This window comes from Siniperca chuatsi, linkage group LG13 (genome assembly GCF_020085105.1).
Source record: "Siniperca chuatsi isolate FFG_IHB_CAS linkage group LG13, ASM2008510v1, whole genome shotgun sequence".
NCBI lineage: Eukaryota > Metazoa > Chordata > Actinopteri > Centrarchiformes > Sinipercidae > Siniperca > Siniperca chuatsi.
In genome coordinates this window covers 12,108,151-12,130,659 of record NC_058054.1, presented here as the reverse complement: position 1 = coordinate 12,130,659, position 22,509 = coordinate 12,108,151, and the positions used below count along the sequence as shown (strand labels likewise).

At 39.9% G+C, this 22,509-nt stretch overlaps 1 protein-coding gene across 1 annotated transcript; it reads left to right on the top strand.

Annotated features, from left to right (window-relative positions):
- The first annotated feature begins 597 nt into the window (after window positions 1–597).
- On the top strand, window positions 598–22,164 carry wnt9a (wingless-type MMTV integration site family, member 9A). Its single transcript, XM_044219961.1, has 4 exons — window positions 598–798; window positions 14,034–14,293; window positions 14,521–14,783; window positions 17,670–22,164. The coding sequence occupies exons 1-4, from the start codon at window positions 707–709 to the stop codon at window positions 18,153–18,155; spliced, it is 1,101 nt and encodes a 366-aa protein (XP_044075896.1). The 5' UTR covers window positions 598–706; the 3' UTR covers window positions 18,156–22,164.
- Window positions 22,165–22,509: the final 345 nt, after the last annotated feature.

The following is a 22,509-nucleotide window of genomic DNA, read 5'->3' as shown; positions in this document are numbered from 1 at the left end:
TGTGTTTGCTCCAGTATCTGTTCTGGAGCTTTCAATTGTATCACACAATCTTCCTCAGTAGATGGAGTTTCCCTTGTGTTGAGATTGTTTTGTCATGTATGTCAAAACTGTACTAAAGTGCAATCCTTGAGTACTTGAGAACAATGGTGGAATAAACATACTCAGCTACTTTCCACCATGAACTATTTTAAAACGCAAAGTGTAGCTACAACATCTTTATTTAGCCAATATGGACCTGATACTCTTCCAGACAGGGCAGTATATGGACTAGTATTACTGTATTATCCTGCTTGTGCTGGATTATACAAATTTAGGGTTTTCCATTCTGGAAATAAACTGTCACTGAAGGAAGGTAAACAAGTATTTTATCATATACAGGCCAGCTCAGACTGACCTCAGTCTGCACAAACATTGGCGGCATGGTGCTTAAAACGCCCACAGAGGAGAAACTGTCATGCCAATCATGAATTAAGACAACTGAGAAGATTTATCTGCATGAAACCTGAGAGTGAATTGTGAATCAGTTCAGCCCTCTGTATGTAATGCCATATTCCTCTCTCGCTCTCGCTCTCTCCTCTCTCTCTCTCTGCTGATGGGAGGAGCGCAGCGCAGCTCCTCTCTGTATAAGAAGTGTTGAACGTTCAACAAGGGATTTTACACAGCTACTCAGGAGAAACGAAATGATCTGCCCTGGAGCCGCAGCAAAATGCTGGATGGACACCTACTCCTGGGATGGTTATCGTTCACAGTTATAATGTATCTTCTCAACTTGCCTGGACCAACCACAGCATATTTCGGGTAAGGACTGACAGACATACAGTGTGTCCATGCTGCTGCTTTCATTGATTTGATTGGCTCCTGAAATACAAAGCAGGTATCCTAACAACTTTTGTTTCCTCTTTTAACTCACTTAAAACTTAATTTAACACAAGTGTATTCAGCGAGTCTGCAACAAAATCAATCATTCATTTTGATTGTGTTTTGATTGCATTAATATCTGCGGGTCAGTGAGGTGTCATTTGGAGGCGGTTGCGCAGCGCACAGCGGCCTCACAGCTGGTGGCTGCCACAGGTTGCCTGCAAATGATTTGGCCTCACTGAAGCTGCTGACAATTACATTTTTTGTGACAAGAAGGCTCAATGAGTATCTTAGCAGGCAACGGGCCCATAAACACAGCATCTATTATAGGTAGATGCACGCAGCCTCGCAGTAATGTTGGCCGGGGAGAGTTCACCCCATTCTTTCCCTGACAATTGAGCCAGCGCCCACTGTAAAGTAACCCCTGGCACGTTTGAATGGCAGGTAGTGGTCGAGTGATTATTTTGCTGAAACACTTGTAAAATCATATCCTTAGTCGACTCTGAAAACAGCGAGCGGAGCGAAAGGTGAGTGTATATGCCTCAGACTCAACAGCTGGTAACAATAAAGCAATCTGACTGACTGAACTGGTGGCCGAAACGTCTGCTCAGCTTGCACAGAAAATTCCCCCATCCAGCATAAACATCACACTACTCTGGCAGGGTTTTTTTTTCTTCTGCTGCCTTCATCAACTTTAAAAACACTTGGAACACGTGTTAGGAAATCAATCTTAAAAATTTTGCGTTTCATAAATCATGTCATATACACAATAATGTTTAATTTAGAAAAAGAAAAAGGGTGTATATTTCAAAGTAAGTCATACCCAGGGAACGCCTTGGATTTTAGGTGTAGCCCACTATGACCTCCACTTCAGAGTGGCTACTAATGCACCAAACTCTGGTTTGTCTGCTCACATGAACTGCACTCTTAGTTTTCTTTTCTGTCTTAGTGACAGAATTTACCCTGCAGGGAAGCCAAGGTCATTTAAATGAGGTCAGCATGTCAGGTGGGAGAGCAGCCATGTTTCACCTGGAACTGAAGAGTTTTTATCCCAAAAAATCATTAAATGTGACACATGATCTTTGGAGATTGACAGAACAAAATGTACCTTTCTTAAAAACTGTCAAGGTGGCATCTCATATTAAACAGAAGCAGGTGCTTTTTCCGTAGTATCTGCAAATATCTGTGTTGATGTGTTGTTAGTGCTGAAAACATTGCAGATGCACACATGACAAATGGCTGTAGACTGTGGAGTGATGAAACTGTCACATTTATGGTAGGTACGGGTGTTGTGCAGGATCCAGGAGTGTTAGGTGATCTGGGAACTGTTGTGAACATGCAAGCGAGCACAGGAAGTGTCCCCTAAGGGCCCGTTAGGCTGGTCTGCTAGACCTGTCGACCTGTTGAAGTGGGTTTAACCTTCTCCTAGGCTATCCTTAATAGGGTATATTGGCATAAAAATCTCATGAAAAGTTAAAAAACAGCGGGAAAAGTATAAAAGGAACAGCAATTCTGGGAGTACTGAATAATTTTCTAGATGTCAAACTGTCTGAATAAACCTGATTGTTGTTATTTACACATTTTTTCACGTCTCTGTGAAATGTTGTTCTCTTGGGTGTTGCACCAAAGTGTTGGCACTCATCTGAGTGATGCCAACATGCTGTATGGCACCTGCAGTAACTCTGTATGATGGAAATATCTCAGGCTTTCTCAGGAAAACGTCATCATCTGTAATGCTCATGCACGCATCAAGTACTTTCTCTGTCTCTGTCTTTGGTTTCAGCTCTAATGTTGCATTAGAAGGACAAATGTAATCCCGCTCTCTGTTTCTGTCTCCCTCCCTGTAGCAGTGTCGCCCCTGGCAGGCAGTATGTATTAAGGTTGACATGCCAAATTGGCACTCACATCAGCCTTAATGGTCCTAATGGTAATGCATATTTACTTATAAAGTTAACACTTGTTTTCAGTTCCCTCTGTCAGTCTGTTCTCTATCTGTGGCCTGTGTAGTGCAGAGAGACATGTGGTATTACGATACTCCAGATTTATTATTCCACGGCTCGGTGAGGAGGGAATATGAATGAGCGTCAATGAATGATTTAGCCCTGCAGCTGAGGAACATGAAACATACTGAAAGAGCCTGCACAGGTGACACAGATACAAAATGTGACTGCCCCGTGGCCAACTTCCCAGAAACTCGACACCGGTGACACTCCAGCACAGTCCTGCTCGGCTTTGACTGTGGAACATACTAACACAAACCTGTTCAAATAAATATTCCATGAGCATGAGGCATCCTAGGGCCTCTTGAGTACTGATTTACTCAAAATAGAGGGTCAATGTTGCATACCCAATTTCCAGAGTGCGGTGGAGCGTAAGTGTAACATAAACACAATCTCTCCTGCCCGTAGTCTGCGCAGCCGAGGGTGGGGTGGGATTCCTGGCGTAGTCAAGCACCCGCTTAAATTGTCATCCTTTGCCACAAGAATGTGAGCACTCATTTTCTTTCCCTCAGCCTGTTGTGGCAGGTGCTGGTTCTGCTAAATCCGTTATCATTAAAGTTTGAATCGGAGATGGTCGCTGAACTTTCGTTACTTAATAGGTTACAGCACCTTGATGAGATATTGTATAAACTGTCAGAGAAGGAAGTGATTTGTTTGCTCAGTTGACCCTGTCAGTGCTCATAGTGCTCTCTGAGACGACTCTGTTGGTTTAAATGTGAGTTTTGGTAAAAGGCATATCATTCTGTGGTCTTATAAACTATGCTGAATGCGAGTCCTAACACTGAGTCAAGAGTTTGTTTTTTATTTAGTTCATGTGCGACATATACAGGAAGGCTGCCCACAGTCATGCAACCGGGATTTACCAATCACAGAGGCACCACAGCATCCGGAAGAAGCAAATATAGTGGTTGCTATTGCTTGCTATTTAATGACTGCAATATCCTTAAACACTCTATCATCAGTTTGTTCCTGAAGCAGAGCTGATGCCCTTTCAGATGGTATCATTGTTTTCAGCGCTCCATTAAGTGAGGCAGTATGCCAAAAACAACAGGATAACAAATGGGATGTGTGTAAATTTACTGAGGAGGAGTGTTTTTTTTTGTTGTTGTTGTTTTTTTTCAGTTTGCAGCTGTAAAAGGTTTTTATCACTGTTCTGAATTAGTTCCTGGTGTGTATCAAACAGCAGCGCATTTTAAAGTTTAAAGGACCCTCATTTATTTAGCACAGCAGAGAAATGTTACAAGTTATTTTTTAAACTGCTCCATGTAAACATTTCCTTTGGTTCCCTGCTCTTTCTCCCCTCCCGTCTGCTGGTTTGCTTGCCTCTTGTGCGTGCCGGCATCCTTGCAGTGGTTTGTGGGGAGTTGCTGGGTGATTACCACTCATTAGGAGCAGCAGAGTTAGTGTGGGCTCAGGCTGGCGTTGCCTGGCAGACAGTGGTGGCGGGCATCTCATTACCAGGCCTTAAGGACTGATTAGCCCCTGACGTGCAGCAGGGCGGGGAGCACCGTTGATAGAGGGATTTCCCAACTTCATAGGATATCCTGTGGCTATAGCCACACCTCAAAGGGTATCACTTTACTGTGAGCCAAGCAGATAGGATTCTCTCAGCACTGGTGCTTTGACTCTGTAGCATCGTGAGATCATGCAAACCTGGAGGTTTAGATAACAGACCGCATGGCATCTGAAAAGAGAGAGCTTTGTTTTCTTTATATTTCTGTTTGATACATCTGGATTTGAGCTGAGCCGTGCTCTGCTTTGAGTGCTCTGCTCTATAACATCCCTGTGGAAAGGCCTGCTATGCCCATGGATGCCACAGGGTGGTGCAGCGCCTTCTGAGAGTGCAGGATGGTCCTCAAACAGCACTTTGTAACCTTTTTGTGTAATTGTAGGAGAGTGAGAAATGAAATGTGAAAACATCAAATGTAAAGGCAGCCAAGTCTGTGTAAAAATAATTTAGGAAAGGAAAATAGTTCTACATATGCTTAGCTGTGGTCAACCTGCATGAAATGTACAAAGTGTCTTTCAACTTCAACTACAGAGCAAAAATTCACCTCTCTGCACAGAATATCATGTCTTCTCTAAACTAAGTAATGCACAGTGTTACTGTTTATTTTACAGGTTGAGTCATCAAAAATTGCAGCGACTGCAGACCTTTTGTTATGAAGGTTTCAGTGGTGTCTGTAGTGGGTTGTTATGGGGCTCACACTGTACAATAACATGTTTTTTCTGAATATTTCTGAAGATTACATGGTTTGGTAAGGCTTTTAAAATGTGTTTGGCCTGCTCACATCCTAAGGACACAGTGCTGGTGTCATCAGCATGCTGGAGAGACCGCAGCTAAGATATATTTGATTTTTAAAAGGACTGTCCCGCCAGTCAGCTGTGCACTTCATTGGTGCATAGTCAGAAGATATGGGAAGGAAACTCCCGTTGAAGGAAACTCTTGTTGGTAAAACTGTGCACGTATGATGATCTTTGCAGATGGAGCTGGAGACATGGGCAATTTGCAAAACAGGAAAACTAATATAGACTCAAGATACTTTTAGTGGTCAGGCATTGATGAGATGATGCTAGTTAGTGCGACCACTATGTCCTGTGTTTTCCATCCTTGACCACAAGCATTTTCTCTGCCTGGTTTGTGGGGATAGAAGAGACATGGCACTTCACGTGTGCCAAGATTAGTAGATTGACAAACCCTCACTTAAGGCTTTGGTCTTCTTGAGAATAACCATGCATTTCTCATGTCTAACATTTTTTGGGTCAATTTTCACTATTTAAAACTTGTCTTTTTGCTCCAGCCAACATAAAATCTTGTTTTTTAATCCCATGCACCTGTTTGCAAAGATTTATAATTTCATAAAGGATGAAAGAAAGTTGACCTACCTGCAAAACTGTAGAGTTAGACTTTAACTGCACTTAATCAGGACGATCATCTTGCAAAACACAATCTTATAGAAGCCTGACCTGACATGCACTCCGGTGCTCCACTCAAATGTGTGTGTTTGCCAAATGGGTGTTTTTACATAGACTAAGGTTTGCCCCAAAATGCATATTTATCCATAAAGCCTGCGCAATAGTTTGAGAATGGACACAGTCAGATGTATACTGACATGAATGGGCCTTGGCATGGCAGACGTTCTCCGCTGCAATTAACCCTGAAGGAGTTTTTGTTTCAAGTTGAAAATGGCTCTTTTGTATGACTTTTTAACTGGTTACTGCTGCTTTAATCATAAGTCCACCTTTTTCACTGTAGGCGATAAATGATGTGTGTACGTGCACAGAAAGTCATGCTACTGAGGAATATTTGTCAAGTGAAGCAAATTAACAACACTTTCCGTCTTTGAAATTACTGTCACAACAAGTGATTGAGCTTTAATATTTCACAGCAGATTAAAAACAATAACATGCCGCATTTTCAGTTTTTGCATTTGTGTTCTGTAGGCCTTTCAGGAAAAAAACTAATCTTTCAGCAGTAAGGGTAAATAACCGTTAATGAACTCAGCCACTTGCAGTTACTGAGGCATGAGTGATTCAAAACAGCTACTGTTTTGTTTTGGATTTTGCGGTTTGACTTTGCATGCTCGGTTTATTCACAGAAGTGCTTTTGCCTAGCGTAACAGGACTGAACAAACCTGACATTTCCAGTCTCTGCACAATTTTAAATATCTGCTTTATAGAATTGTACCAAGTTTATTGTCAAACTGTTTTGCTCTCTCACCAAACCACCACAGTCTGGGTCTTGTGTCAGCATGTGCGAATCGGTGAGAGCCGAGTACAGTATGTGTGCCTGAACGTGTTTGGTGCGTCGGTGCGCTGGTACAGGGCTGCTCTGTGCCATGGTGTAGGCTAGAACAGGGGAGTCATGCGGACACTGCTACGCGCCCAATCTGTGCCAGTCACACAGTGACTATAACTGAGCTGCTGACCTTAGAAGCCTTGAGTTCTCACATAGCAGTTAAACCTCTTACCATGCCCCACACTCCCATTCCCCAACCCAGGTCCTGTAGTCCTGCTGCTCAGCTACCAGCGCTCACATTCACGGCTGTGGATTAAAAAATTAGGTTGAACAGTAACTTTACCCCCTCATACATAATCGTTTACTCTTTCCCCTATTTCTGGTTTTAATGACTCAGGGAATGAACGGTATCAGTATGGCTGTCGGGGAGAAAATGTCTGAGTTCAGTGCAGGATTTCTTCTCTTATAAACTTCTTGGAAGTGGACAATAGTCTGGAGAATCCCTGTACCAGAGAGTCATTCGACACTGATTCATGGTTTCTTCAATTATTCAAGTTTAAGCTGTGGAGCACATTGTCAGCCGTAGTTAGAGTGGGCCAGAGGGAAAACACCACACACTCACATTCCTACAACCTCTGGCATGGCCCGGGCTGTGATACACCAGATGGGACTTGGGCAGGGTGGTCTGAAGTTCATCCAACATTTCTGAGAAAAGCACACACTTTTTCCCCCCCCCAAAGGGAGCATTTTAAACACTGCGAAAGCAGGAGGAAAAAGTGAAAGAGAGAAAAGGAGATCAGCACTGGCGAGTTTAATTTCCTACAAAAACTCAACGTTTAATTTTTAAAAATATATACAGATGAATCCTAGGTGAGCACGGTAGTTTGTCTTCATGACACTTGAACTGTTCCAGGACAAATGTTCATGTCTGTCATTGTCTAGTGTAGGTTATGTTCGTAGACAGCGGTGGTTTTGTCTAGAGGGGGCTTTGTTTTGAGCCAACAGCTGGGTGGAATGATTGGCATTCATATAGAGTAATTGACCAGTGGGAATAGGGGAAGTTTGGAAAAGAGGGAAAAAGAAGGAGGAGGGGGGTTAGTTGTGATCTAGGAGACACCAGACCACACAACCTGCAAGTTCAGGCTGATGGAGAAACTGTGGCTTTTGTGCTTTTTCTGCCTGGGCGCGTTCAGCCACGACTGACTCCTGTAGGTGTTGATTTAAGGTAGTAAGAGCCCATATCTATGTGCACATGCACGCGTGCACACACACACGCACACATGCACACACACACGCACATGGTAACTATATGTACAAACTTAGCCAGCACCTGTTAGTCTTGTGGAGTGGAGATGATAAACAGACAGTTGCTGAAAATCGCCAAAACACACTTTGCTGCTTTGCTGATTTCATTCTTATCTCCAAATGTAAAAAAAAACCCCACTGTGCCAGAAATATATTGGCTTTGGTAACTTGTTGTAGCATTTTCAAAAGTTTACAAAGATTTTGTTCAACAGTTGAAACACCAAAGAGAGCCTTTCCTTTGGAAACAATGAAGTATTGATTGTGACATTGTTGTAGGTATTGGTAATATTACGTGTTGCTAAAACGTGAATGTCCCCTGCAGAAGTTGCAAAAATCTATGTGATAGGTAAAAAAACAAATAAAAAGGGCAGCAACTAAGCCCAACCGATACTGGAGAGTTGAAAGTAAAAAACAAACAAACATTTATCAGCCAATAATCATTTTTTAAGGCATAACATTAAGAAACATTTTTAAAAAGGATTCCATGAACTTGTTTTTTTAAAAGAAATTATGAACTAAATTACCTCAGACATATCTTTGGCACTTCTGTACTTCAGTTTCTTGTCTGCTTCTTGCACTAATATATCTGTGATAAGCTACAACAGGATGATATATCATCCTGTTTGATGCTCCATCTGTGACTAATGATTATTTTTCTTACCAATTAATCTGTTGATTATTTTTTAGGTTAGGGGATGTTTATAAAATGTCAGAAAATAGATAAAAAATACCCTCACAAATTCCCAGAGGCCAAGGTGACATCTTCACATTGCTTTTTTGTCCAACCAAGAGTCCAAAGCCCCAATACTTGCTTTATAAATAATATAAAACAGAGAATAGCTGCAAATCCTTACATTTTAAAAGCTGGAACTAGTGATTAATCGATTGTTCCACGAATTGTTTCAGCACTAGATCTAATATTTGTAAAGTTTGCTGTCTGGACTCCTTTTAGACTCCTGAGATTAATCTATACCACATGAACTGAGCTGCTTTTGTTTATATATGGTTGTGTAAGTATATGAATAACACCAGCAGTTACAAAGCTGTATGTTTGTACCGTATACACGGAGGAGGTACTTTAATTAGGCCAAGAAGGTTAAAGTAAGAGCAATAATATGTTTTACACTGTCTAAGAATTTAGGTATTATTACACTTCCTTAACTGTTTACATACCAAACCAGTGAAGAACAAGCAGAATTACGAGCTGAGGGTCCCTTCCAGGACTGTAATGTAAAGCAAGAGAGAGAGTGATGATGGTGAAGTTTAGTGCTAGTCAATGATTTCCTCGAGGGATCAACTCTGAGTCTCCGTGGTGTGAAATGAACCATTTTCACTGAACCTGGTATATTGGAAAATGTATATAAAGCAAATGTCATGGGCAATAGGAAGTGCGGACAGGTAGAGAGAAAGGACTAAATAAACTCCAGTGTTACTAAGTGAAAGACAGTGGAGGAGGCACAGCTTGAGACTGGGTCAGTGATGTCTGCGAGTGCAGTGTGTAGAGGCAAGTGTGAACGGAAAACGCAAAGCTGAGCAAACATCATCAAGAATCCCACCTCACGTAGGATAATAATGAGTTTTATATGTTGGTGTTATATTCCACGTGTAATTGGTGTTGCTGTGCCAACACCTCAAACAACACCTCAAAGAAAAACACCTACAGAAAATGGTCCATGATGTGAAAACGCAGAGTTACATGTTCGTACTTTCTAATTCAGTGTGGCGGACATACTGTGTAAATGAACTTCACTTACTCTTTAACTATGTTTACCTTTTTAAGATAAGCAACTGTAGCCTACATTTGCACTACCTGCTAATAAGGCACCCTTTATAAAGGGCTTAAATGTTGTAACTAATGGCTTTATTAATGGTTATTATTCATTAATGCTTTCTAGATCAGTTATTAGATTAGATTTGGGTTGTCAGGTTGTGAAAGATGATCCTTTGTAGTTGGTACTAATGGTGCTGTACAGCTGAAAAGATTAGTTGTTTAATCAAATAATCGGCCGACAGAAAATGAATGGGCAACAATAAAAAAAATAAAGATTAATCGTTTAAACCCTTTTTCAAGCTAGAATGCACAAAATCTGCTTTTACATCTTTAAAATGCGAAAATGTACAGTTTTTCTTTGTCTTATACATCAATAAATCGACTATCTTTGGATTCTTTGAACAAAACATAATTCAAGACGTCACCATAAACTATGGGCATTTTTGTTTGTTTCCTGACATTTCATAACAAACAATCGATTAATATATAATTATCTGCAGATTAATCGATGAATGAAAATATAATCATTTGATCCAGCCCTAAAATGTTGGCAATCCATTTATTAATGCCTAATAAGTTGTTAATAAATGGATTTTGGTCCACATCCAATGCAACCCTTTTGGGAAAGGAAAGTGGTGATAGGGTTCAATGAGTTGAAGGGATTTTTCACAGTTTGGCAATTGAAAAAGTTGTTCTTATTAATCTATAAAAGCTTCAGTAAATGATTTATTAACCATTAATAAAGCCATTAGTTACATTTTTTTTAATAAACTCTTTATAAAGTGTCCCTTATTAGAAAGTGGAACCGCATATTTTATAGAATAACTGAGGTTCATTGAGTTTACAGGGGGTGACGTGTGGATGTGTTTTTCCATTTCCCTCATAAAAGTGGTCATCGTTATGGGAAAACACAATGATTTCCGTTTGACCGAAGATTTCAAGTTCAGATTTGTAATGATTTTTGTGATTCAACCACTGCACTCTTTTCCAATTCTCCTTTTCTCTAAGTGAGTTGAATGAGTTCATTCTTCAGCAAAACAGCAGAGTGATATTTTTTTTTTTTTGCAGATCACCATATTGGAATGTGTGACCCTTTTTGTGTGACAGCAGGGGTCACGGTCCTGGATCCAGTGAAAATATTGTCTTTAATTTCCAGCAAAATTAATAAAGAGGATTCATTGATATCAACTCTGCTTTTAATCTTTTAAATATAAAAAAGTGGATCCACTTATAGATAGTAGGTATTTTACAAAGTCAGAATAAATGGAATCCATGTACATCTGTGATACTCTTTGACTATTTTCTGGTCTGCCACAGAGTGGAAACATGCACAAGAGCGAGCCCTGGCCAGAAGTTTCTTCTCTGGAGATGTGAAGTGTTTCTCCGCTCTCAAATCTCTCCCCTCCACACTTTGCCCCTGGGCTGTCTTTGTAACTAGCTAGAAATATGCCTTTGTGTAAAAAAGCCGCAGAGACAGTAGCGCTGAGATCAGTGTCATGTCATCTTTGGCCTCCTTCCATCTCTGCTCAGACCGTCTTTTTGTCTCAGACAGGCGGACGTCACACAGACAGTTGAGGCCTGTCGCTCTAATGGTCTCTTGTTTTGGCAGGCATGTAGGCTGAGATATGACGCTGATACGTGTTACTATGCATGTCTTACTGAGGAATGTGCACGTCATGTTGGTGGTATTGAGTAAATTAAGACCATTTGTTGCTAAGCTATATATAGTAAAATTTCAATCAATATATTCTTGCTTTTTACATTGCAGACATATGCAGTAGTAAACTGCTTCCTGGTGGAGAGTGAATTTAAGATATATCTTGAATTTACATGATTTTTAATTCCCCACTGGTGTTCCAAATAGACTTAGGCAGGTACTCCACGTGGCGCCATCATTAAATCCCTGACTGCTTGCTTGCCATAGAAATGTTGTGGAACGGTTGTCAGTCACATGTGACATACTGGGTCGGCTGGAATTGTTTGTTTTGGCACTTTGAATATGTTTCCATGGCATTGTTAGCACGGTGTATTTTAACCAAGCATGAAACAAATAAGAGGAAAATGTCAGTTATTCACAGAGAGATACAGTCCTCATGCGTTGCGTATGCCTCGCTCTTTACGCCTCAAACCATACATTTTTTTACTCTCTAAGTGTGTTGGGAGAGTAATCTCTGTCAAGACCCAGCTTGCCAGGTTTCCATTTGAAAATTCATAGCTGTCAGACAAGTTAAGGAAAGGCAAACATGCTTTGTAAAAAGGAAACCATATGACCCAATCTGAAAGCAAATCCTGATGCCTCTTTGAATTGACTGCTCTGATTTTTAACCAGGCTGTGAATGCACTGTAAAGACAATATTGTATGGCATATGTGAACTATTAAGTCCATTGGTATGAAACTGAGGACTCAAGGGGAAACATTTCAGTCAGTTATTGGACTTAATAAAACAAATCTCTTGTTGAAGAACTACTGTGACCTTCTGCTAGAGCCTGAAGTGAATATGAGTGGTGACAGAATCTTCTCTGAAAAACAGTCATGAAGTCAAAAATGTAAGTAATGGAGATCACCGATCAGCACTTTGGGTACATTAACTAAACTGGTGTGGACATCCAGCAGGTGCTCTGCACCTTTTACAAAAATATTGTGGAATCATTTCTATTACACTGCTTGGCTAAATCCAACTACGTGGCAGTTTTCCCATTTGCTGTGGTTACTCTTCACAGTCTTCTAGTTGGACTTCTTTTATTTGGCTGTATGTGCACTTTTTCACGCAAGAAGGGATGGACAACAATTCATGATTGTTGATTTAATAATGCTGTGATATCTTAATGCATATTTTGTTTGTCTAAATTGATGATAAAAGGCAGAATGGTTGTAAACATTGACATAAAAAGATTTGAAATGATGTTTACCATTAAGTTCAATGTAACAAACATCCATAAGATATACTGTATATGTCAATGTCAAAAATAAATGTAATAATTATTGGTGATATAGATTTCAAGTACATGACCCAGCCCTCCTTTTTAAACTACAATAATCCCACAGTAATCCCACGTCTGTTTGTCAGATGTTCTGTCTGTATCTGTCGAGACATTCATTTGCAAAACTGGGTGCTTTAATCCTTGTTTTTGCTCACTTTTTACAAAGATGAAAAATGAACACTTAATTCTACAGTGAAAGCAAGAAGTAGGATTCCCGCATTTTATCAACTCAGCATTAGGTGAGTGTCAATCCATGGACAAAAGTGTCCTTTTAAATGTCCCAAGTCCATCTGCAAAGGCACGTTGGTCTGCAGACTTGTGCTTTTGTGAGTTCTGTAAATCCATTTATTCTTCAGTTTCACTTTAAGGGTGTAAAGGAGGCCAGAAATTCCACATAATGAACAACTACAGTGCCAGTCCTGTCAGTTTTTGTGACCAAAATGGTCACAGGCTGACAGTCATGTCCCCTGTGTGTGTTTATGAAAGTAATGCTCTGCTTTCCCCATCAAAACCTCAGAACGCTGGTCATCGGTTTTGCCAGCTATGTGGCAGTCCCTTCTTTGTGCATTTTTATATACGCTTCCCTTAAATAAACTGACGAAAGGAGTGCAAGTCTACCACATGTTCTCCATACCATGTTTAGAACTGATACTTCTGCTTGTTATATTTCAAATGGGTTGCAGCCTTAAGATCCTGAATACTGGACTTTTGTTATGGGGATTCTATAATGAGTGTAAATCCTGCTGTGTGATCATGTTTAAATCTATACAACGCTGCTGTGAGTGACACCCCCCCCTCAGGATATGATATAAATATTAAACCAAGTATCCGCTGGCTACAATTTCACATGCATGTGGTGTGACTGTCACTGCAGGCCATAGTTTAAAATATGCCCCCATACTAGCTGAATGCTTTATAATTTATACATAATATAATCTCAATCTGAAATTCTCAAAACTGTAGGATGGTGAGCTGCTGGTGCTGTGACTTGATTAGTGTGTGAGGTCTAAAACAGGGACAAAACAGTGTCAGGAACGTCTTATGAAAAGAAAGAACTCTTCCACCTCTGCAGAGAATTTGCTCTATACACAGACACGCCTGTGCTGGAGGTTGATCTCAATCTCCAGCAAATGTTGAATTCCCCTGAACATTAACCACTGAACAGCTGAATTCATTTGAACATTAACCAAACTTTTGAGCATTATATGCCCCAGCTGTGCTTCCTGTGCTGTTTATGTAGTATATCTTTGCACTTCGTATTGTTTATCCAGGAAGGTCAGCATCCTGTGCTTTATTGGAACCTTTATCAAGATGTATCCACTCACACTCTGTGCACATTTTTAACTGACCTGAGTGTGTCTGTGATCTTTCCCTCTAGGTTGACAGGTAATGAACCATTGTCTATCCTGCCACTGAACTCTCTACCAGAGGAGAACGTGGGCAGGGCCCACTACAAGCTGTGCGACCGGCTCAAACTGGAAAAGAAGCAGCGCAGGATGTGCAGACGAGACCCGGGCGTGGCGGAGACCCTGAGAGAGGCCATCACCATGAGCGCCCTAGAATGCCAGTATCAATTCCGCTTTGAGAGGTGGAACTGCACCTTAGAGGGGCGCCACCGAGCCAACATACTAAAGAGAGGTATGGGCTTTCCTTTTTCTTTTTGAAGTCTAAAAACAAACCTGGCATGTCTCCAATATTGCAGACTGAGGAAGGCAACTGAAACATCTGTGCATTTTACTCCCCTGTGCTTAGAATAGAAAGTGAAAAATAGAATTTAAAGAGCACTGGATAGCAAGCACAAATTTCTTTTGAACTTGCTCTATTTTACTGCCTCTAATTTGTCACTTTCCAATGTGCTTTTCCAGGATTTAAAGAGACATCCTTCTTGTATGCCATCTCCTCGGCGGGCCTGACCCATGCAATGGCCAAAGCTTGCAGCGCAGGACGCATGGAGCGCTGCACGTGTGACGAGGCCCCGGACCTGGAAAACCGCAAGGCGTGGCAGTGGGGAGGCTGCGGAGACAACCTCAAATACGCCAACAAGTTTGTCAAGGACTTCCTGGGCAAACGTTCCAACAAAGACTTACGCGCACGCGTGGACATGCACAACACAAATGTGGGCATGAAGGTAAGTGTCCAGGATCAAAAGATGATGATGGTTTTGTAATCACAAAACCACAGAGAATTATCAGCAAACACTGCAGTTCCCCTCAGCTCTACGGAGCGTTTTAGCATCTTTTAGCTCATTGCTGTGGTTTGCCTGGCCAGAACTGACACTGCTGTCATCAGTGTTTTTCCAGCCACAACAGGCAGCTGTTTTCAGTGAAAAAGCACTAAAAACCCACTGCATGCTATCTGCTCAGCAGCAAATGGCAGAGATACAAAGTTAGCAACAAAGAGCCAAGTATTTACCTCAGTAGTTATTGGAGACAAAAACAGAGCTAAAAGAAGAGTGAATATTGGACTTACATTCATCAGATACACAACTCAAAATAAATGCTAATATTGCTACAAGTCTGCTGGATGTATACATAAGCATCTAAGCAAATCAATTAATGCTTGTTCAAGTAATTTCAGCTTGGAGATTAGAAACTTTTAATAGAACGCCTGCGTTACAAACTGGTTTGGGTAAGTTTGAATAATGTGGAATGTTTACCAGGCAGAAAGCACAAGGTGCTATCGGGAAGTGTAGGATTCAGTGTTTTGGAGCTTGACCTGTACTAAGGACGAAAAGTCAGAATATCTCGGCCTCTGCTGCATTGATTTTGACCGTTCTGTCTCTTGTGAGTAACAAAACTTCATGGACGTACAATACTTAATTGCTGGAAAGCACCTTCAAGGTCTCATTTAATTTTCCATTCACTCCGTAATTGATTATCATAGCTTGTTGGTGACTTTGACAGCAGCAGTATTTTATTAGTTCTAAAACTTTTAACCATGACTTAGTGACTCGGTGATGTTAGAAACATTTTAGGGAGTTACATTCAAAGGAAAGAAAAAAGTTATCTACACAATATTTTCATAGCAGTATATTTCAAACTGTCATATTAATTTGCCTTTTATTAAAGTAATAATTTCAACAATTTGAAAGCAAAAAACAAACTGAGTTTGAGTTATAATGCACACATGAGACCGACCAGGACACACTCATCAAGAAAACAGTTTGAATGGGGTCATAGTTCATTTGGAGTCACAGACAGTATTTAAACAGAAATGTTGGCTAATTGCTCTTTGAATAAGTTAAATGGTGGGAAAACTGTGATAGTATAATACAGTCTGAGTTCTGTGCAATTACATAGACAAACAGCAACATGAAGTGCCAATTCATTGTGTGCCTTATCCTGGATATTCTGTACTACCATATCTTTGGTTTTGCTTTTGTAATGCTGGAGTTTAAACACTACAGTGCTGGTAAATGAATGCTGTCCAAGACAAAACACACTGTCCAAATAAATGGTTAAAATGACCAAAGAAGAATTTAATATGACCACAAGAGAATGACGTTAATAGAGTTATACATGGGGCATCCTGGGAGAGTGAAATCACTGAAAAAATAGCGTAGAGTTTCAAGCATCTCCAAGAAACCTGGAAAATAAAAAACCTAAACTGATTAAAGTAATTGCCACTGTAAATTTAGTGAAATCTGAAAGTGCTCATTAGTCAATATTTGGTTTTCTCTCCCAGATTAGATAGGCAACGACTCTCATTACGCTCTGGCACAATACAGCAATTGTTTGTGGTGAGCAAATATGGGTTTTTCATCTTGGAAGTGTTTTTAATAGTAAAATAAAAAAGAGGGAATGGTCTTAATCTGTCAAGCCAAAGCAAACTAAAGGTCTGGAATCTGTTGGTTTTACTCGGCTTTTCTCACATTGTAGCCATTTTCATTTTGGTTTCAAAATGAATTATAGCAGAGGCACACTTCCCAAATGTTAGCAGACACAAAACTCTCCCAAAAGATCAATGCAGGCTCTTCCTTTTCAGCTTTGCTCTCCAAAATCCAATCTCTCAGGAGATTTTATTTGTGATAAAAGATTTACAACATTGTTTTTGCTCTTTTTTGTGATTTGCACATGTAGTGAGGTACACCACATTCGTCCAGGATGAATTCCCACACGGAGGACCAAACTGGAATGTGCTAGCCTCTGCATCCCCCCGACATTTTAAAAGCTGACCTATCAAATTTTCTTGACCTCCTGGTGTGATGAATATGCACTTCCTGTTCCCCAATCTCTTTCACAGTCTGAGAAAAGAATTGTAGATGCTATCCAAACCCCATCTAAGACAATGTGTTATTGTCATTGATTTTCGCAAACACACTGCTTTTGACATTGTGGTTGATGCTGAAGTGAACTTTGGCTGACCGCCAAGAAGTCAGGTAGTGTTAAAATAACGTGTTGTGGTCATTTTTGCTGACGATCTCTATGTTTCACTTGCAATTATGTATGATTTTATATAAGAAAGACTTGATTTACTATTCTTTCTCTTTCCAACTGTTTGCATGACTTATTACCTTATTATTATTGTTATTATTATTACCACACTAGAAGATTGGGTTGATCAATTGCTCAGAAAACACATTTACAGTAAAACCCTCACTTCTCATAATAACAGTTATTGAGTTTAATCAAAATGTCATCCGTGTTTATCAGAACATAAATCCATCCTCCCACCAACTAATGTTCTTTTGCTCTTTTATACGAAGGCTTAGACAGTGTTTTAGTGTTCTTCTTCAGAATTATGTTTATCATAGTTCACATGCAATAAGTGAAGCCCCCCCCCATTTTATTATGATATCAGAAAGAGCAGTGGATGTAATAATTTTCCACTGTGACTTTACATTCCTCCCAAACCACTGCACTCCACCCTAATTGTCTAATTGTGAGCATATTTGGGTAATTTGGGTCTTTGAAATACTGCTTACTAAACAAAGACTCATTAAATTACATAGCTTTCATTACATTCCTTTTAATGTTTCATAGCAGTTAACAGTATTTCATTGTCTCTGAACCAGGTAATCAAGGCCGGAGTAGAGACCACTTGCAAATGCCACGGCGTCTCCGGCTCCTGCACCGTCCAAACCTGCTGGAGGCAGCTCCTGCCCTTCCACGAGATCGGCAAGCAGCTGAAGCAGCGCTATGAGACCTCCATCAAGGTCGGCAGCTCCACCAATGAGGCCACTGGGGAGGGAGAGATCTCCACAGGCCGGAGCCAGCAGCAGCAGCCCCTGCCTGGCCTGAACGATCAGATCCCTCGCACTATGGACTTGCTCCACATCGAGGACTCACCCAGTTTCTGTAGACCCAGCAAGTACTCGTCGGGCACAGCAGCCCGCAAGTGCTACAAGGACAAGAACTGCGACGCTATCTGCTGCGGGCGAGGCCATAACACTCAAAGTAGGGAGGTGACCCGGCCCTGCCAGTGCCAGGTGCGCTGGTGCTGCTATGTCGAATGCAAGCAGTGCACACAGAGAGAAGAGGTCTATACCTGCAAAGGGTAAACCAGTCACCTGTCAGCCCCTACGATCAGTGGAGCAAGTGAAAGATGGTTGTGTTGAAGAGGAATGGTTGTTTTGTTCTCAAATAAAGTTTTGCTTCCACTGTCGGAACAGTGTTCTGCAAATGAAAGAGGAGCGAGCCGATGGAGAAGCAATAAGCACTTTGAGGGATTTCTGTGGGTTGGGTTTCAGAGCTCCTGTGGCCCCCCATGTCTGGGGTTTGCAGATGAAAAAAACCTTCTCAGACAACTGGGTCAACATCTCAAGCTTTTTTATCACGGTTTTGCCTTGAAGAGAGAAGCTTTTATTTTCCCATTTAAAAAAAAAAAAAAAAAAAAAAAAAAAAAAAAAAAAATCAATTGCATCTTTTCACAAGAAAACAGAAATTAGCATCTGGTTAATGAGGATCCAAGACAAGGACAGTAACACCAACAGACTGGTTTCTGGGGCCTTGCCCAAAGAAGAATGGCGCGTGTGTGTATGTGTTTGTCAATCTTTACATGTGTGTGTTTGTCTGTGAGCTACGTGATAGATAGTGAGGGGGGAGGGGGTTCGTGACGACTTTTATGGCAATGAAAACCATATTCAGAGACTGCTAAAAAGAAAACAAAGACAGGGTGTAAGATTTACTCTACACGCACATATTTACACTCACACACATTGTGTGTTTGCATATGTATGTAAATAAATTCAGTTATATTGTAATGATATTATACAAGCCACTTATCTAACTATGTTAAAACAAACCACTAACCACACAAATGTTTTGTTGTTTGTGTGCTCTCACTCATTTTTCTTCTTGATTCATGTCGACAAGGCCCTTTGGAAAGCAGCACACTTGTGTCAGTCGTCTTGCTGTGGATAATTTATAGATCCTTTGGGACTACTCCTACACAGGGAGTAAAAAAGATCTATTTTTTTTCTTTTTTGTAATAATATAATATGAAGCTGTTAGTAAATGCATTAACAGAAAATAACTAAACCAGTCAGTTTAGGCTATTCTCGGCCTTGAGCGAACCAGTGTTCAGGGAATAACTTAAACCACTATAACTATTTGGATGAAATAGGAGTGAAATTGTCCAAGTTGGAGATGACAGTGGCCTTGTTATTACAGCCATCATCATTGCAACAGGTGATCACTTGACCTGCAAACGATCCATATGTGACTCAGATCAGAAATTGTGGAGCTCTGCAGAGCTTAAATCTACTTATTAGGTTTTTTTTCCTTTTTTTTCCTTTAATGCTTTGAAGTTGTAAAGAAAACTGTGGAGAAATGGAGGAATGTAGACCCCTACCATTTCACAGCCTTCTTTCCTCTTCAGCTGCCACAATTTGATTGAGCCATATTCAACACATGTAGACATGCAGCACGTATAGTGGGACCTGTGTCAGTCAGTCCAAACAGTATGGGCCAACTGAGACGGTAATCTAACTTGACGTGTCTGCAGAGTTGCTCAAGTGAAGATGAATGCATAAGTTTCATAGCTAATATAAATATATTTTGTAAGACTAATATTTGTGTAATGTTCTGCAAATTGATGTCTAAATGCAAACATTGGGGTTTTGCAAATCTGCTGTCTTCATTCAGAAGTCAGTGAAGTTGTTATAATACATGAGTTAATTTGCTTTTTCATATTGTTTCTTGGCACAAAGTGACACAATTAACACAATGCAACATACTGAACCCTGTCATGCAACTACAGTGACAGTTTAAAGGAATAGTTTAATGTTTTGGGGAAATACTCTTATTTACTTTCTTGCAGAGAGTTAGATGATTGATACCACTCCAATGTCTGTCTGGTAAATATAAGGCTACAGCTAGCAGCCAGTTAGCATAGTTTAGCATAAATGCTGGAAACCGGGGGCAAACCTGGCTCTATCAGAGGTTATCAAAATCAGCCTATCAGCACCTCTAAAGCTCACTAACAAGCATGTTATATCTTGTCTCGTTTTTACACTTCAGTTTTTGTACGGATTGAACAAACAAGATATAACATGTTAATCAGTGAGGTGCTGCTAGGCGGATTCTCTTACCTTCGAATGAAGCCAGGTAGCTGTTCCCCCCCGTTTCCAGTCTTTATACTAAGCTAAGCTAACCTGCTGCCGGCTGTAGTTTCATATTTACCAGACAGATATTAGAATGGTATCCATGTTCTCATCTAACGCTCGGCAAAACAGTGAATAAACATATTTCCAAAAATGTCAAACTATTGCTTTAAGATATAACCATGAAATCAAAGGTTTAATTTTATAAGAAATGCCTTTGTACACACAAAGAATGCAGACAATAATATTTCATTGTATTCTCAGCACTTAGCTTCTGAGAACCTTGTTATATACTATATAATATGCCTTGTTTTAGATGGGTGTGAATTAACTACTGAGTGAGGGACCCAGCTTTGTATTATAGTGACATTCACGCACTGAAGCCCAAAAGTCCTTTTAAAGTATTCTAAGATCTGTATTTATGGATACAGTGCAGTGCAGAACCTTTTTTTTTAAATTGTAAATAGCAAAGGTTTCTTCTCCTGTGGTATAGAGACAAAAGTGAGGCACATGTTTAACTCTCACAAGCAACTGAAACAGAAATTGGTAGCAATAAGAAACGTTAGGGTGAGACATTTGTGGAAGCAGCGCACAGCTGCTGTAACAAGACGGTTATAGATTATAATCAGCGATACAGCACCATGCCAAACATCCTTAAAAATGGCTTTTACCTTTAACAGACGGTTTAGTCTTTAAAGACGATTATCACAATATTCGAAATTAAACCACCGTTCTGGACAACAATATCATGCTTTAGGAAGAGAGCCTTGCATGGGTTATTTGTCCTGAGGAGATGAATTCCAAGCATTTTGATATGAGAAGCCATGCCAAATAAAGACTGGTCAAAACATATACATAGAACTTTGCACGCTACATGGAAACCATAATAGCTATGCTGAGACTCGAAGCATAAATGCCTGCTTCCCACAGCTTTTGGTGTGTGCGTTCTCCACACACACTCCTCGGTCCAAACACACTGAGGTTCTCTACTATTGAACGGATTCACAATAGGCATGACAGGAATACCAAATGCACACCGAGTGCATGTTTGTTTGTTTATAGATTGTACATAGGCCTAAAAATTTCTCCCGAGAAAGAGAAGCATGATGCAGCAACCAGTCGGTTTTTAGACGTCACAGTCGTCCACATTCTCAAATCCAAAACTCTGCACTGTTTAGTTGTCAGTGGATCATGTACAAAATTCTGTTTTGTAGAAAAAAATAAAAGATAAATTATTTTTAAATATATTATGAGCATGTTTTTAGTGTAAATAACGTCAAAGTCTAAATTGATTTTATATCCTGTATTTTTTACTCTGTTTTTCTTTTGGGTGTTTGTTCCTTATTGGGGTGGAGGCTTCGAGAAGCAGTGTATACTTTAAACATATTTCATTTCATATCTCATCATTTGCTGTTATCTAAGCACTAACAAATCCTAACAAATTTAGAATCAACTCACGTTTAGCTGTCTTTTATTCATGCGCACCATCATGGCACGTTTTTGAGAGTATTAAAACAAAATCACAGTCATCAACAATATTTTTTTATAGGATTTGATCTGTTTGTATAATCAACTATTTTGTGAAAAGACTTTGTAATGCTGGTTATCACCATATGATGCAGTATAAACTCATGATTGCATCAGTATGGACGGGTTTATACTCACCTTTGGATCACTTTACATGTACATGTACTTTTTGTTAGGATTTGTGCTGTGCTTGTAAAACAAATATAAAACACACTAACCATGTATTGCCCTTTGTGATGATACTACACCAACAAAGCTTTGTCCATGGTCACTTATTCATGTCTTATGGGAACCCTAAATTATTTTCCTCTACCTCATGTGTATAGCTTGTAGGTATAAACAGATCACAAATGACTGGTAAGAATGTATTTAAGTTATTTAACATCTTTGTTTAACAAAGGCGAAAAAAATCTGAAATAATAAATGAATTTTTAAATTATTTCATGTGTGGTTTCATTCTTTAGTGACATTTAGTTTAATTGCCCTAAAGTAATTCATTATGATATGATAATCCTGAAATAATAGTATTTTATATATAACAGGATTTTTAAAATTACTTGGAATAGCACACTGACAGGTGGTGAACCCAGTTGATTAATCGGTTAGTTGATTGACAAAAATTAATGGACAACAATTTTTAGAATTTAATAATTGTTTAAATAATTTATCAAACTGCATCCCGCTTCTCAAATGTAAGGGTTTGCTACTTTTGTCTGTTTTATATCTTTATAAATTTTATACTATTAGGGTTTGGGCTGTTAATCAGACAAATTAAACAATACAA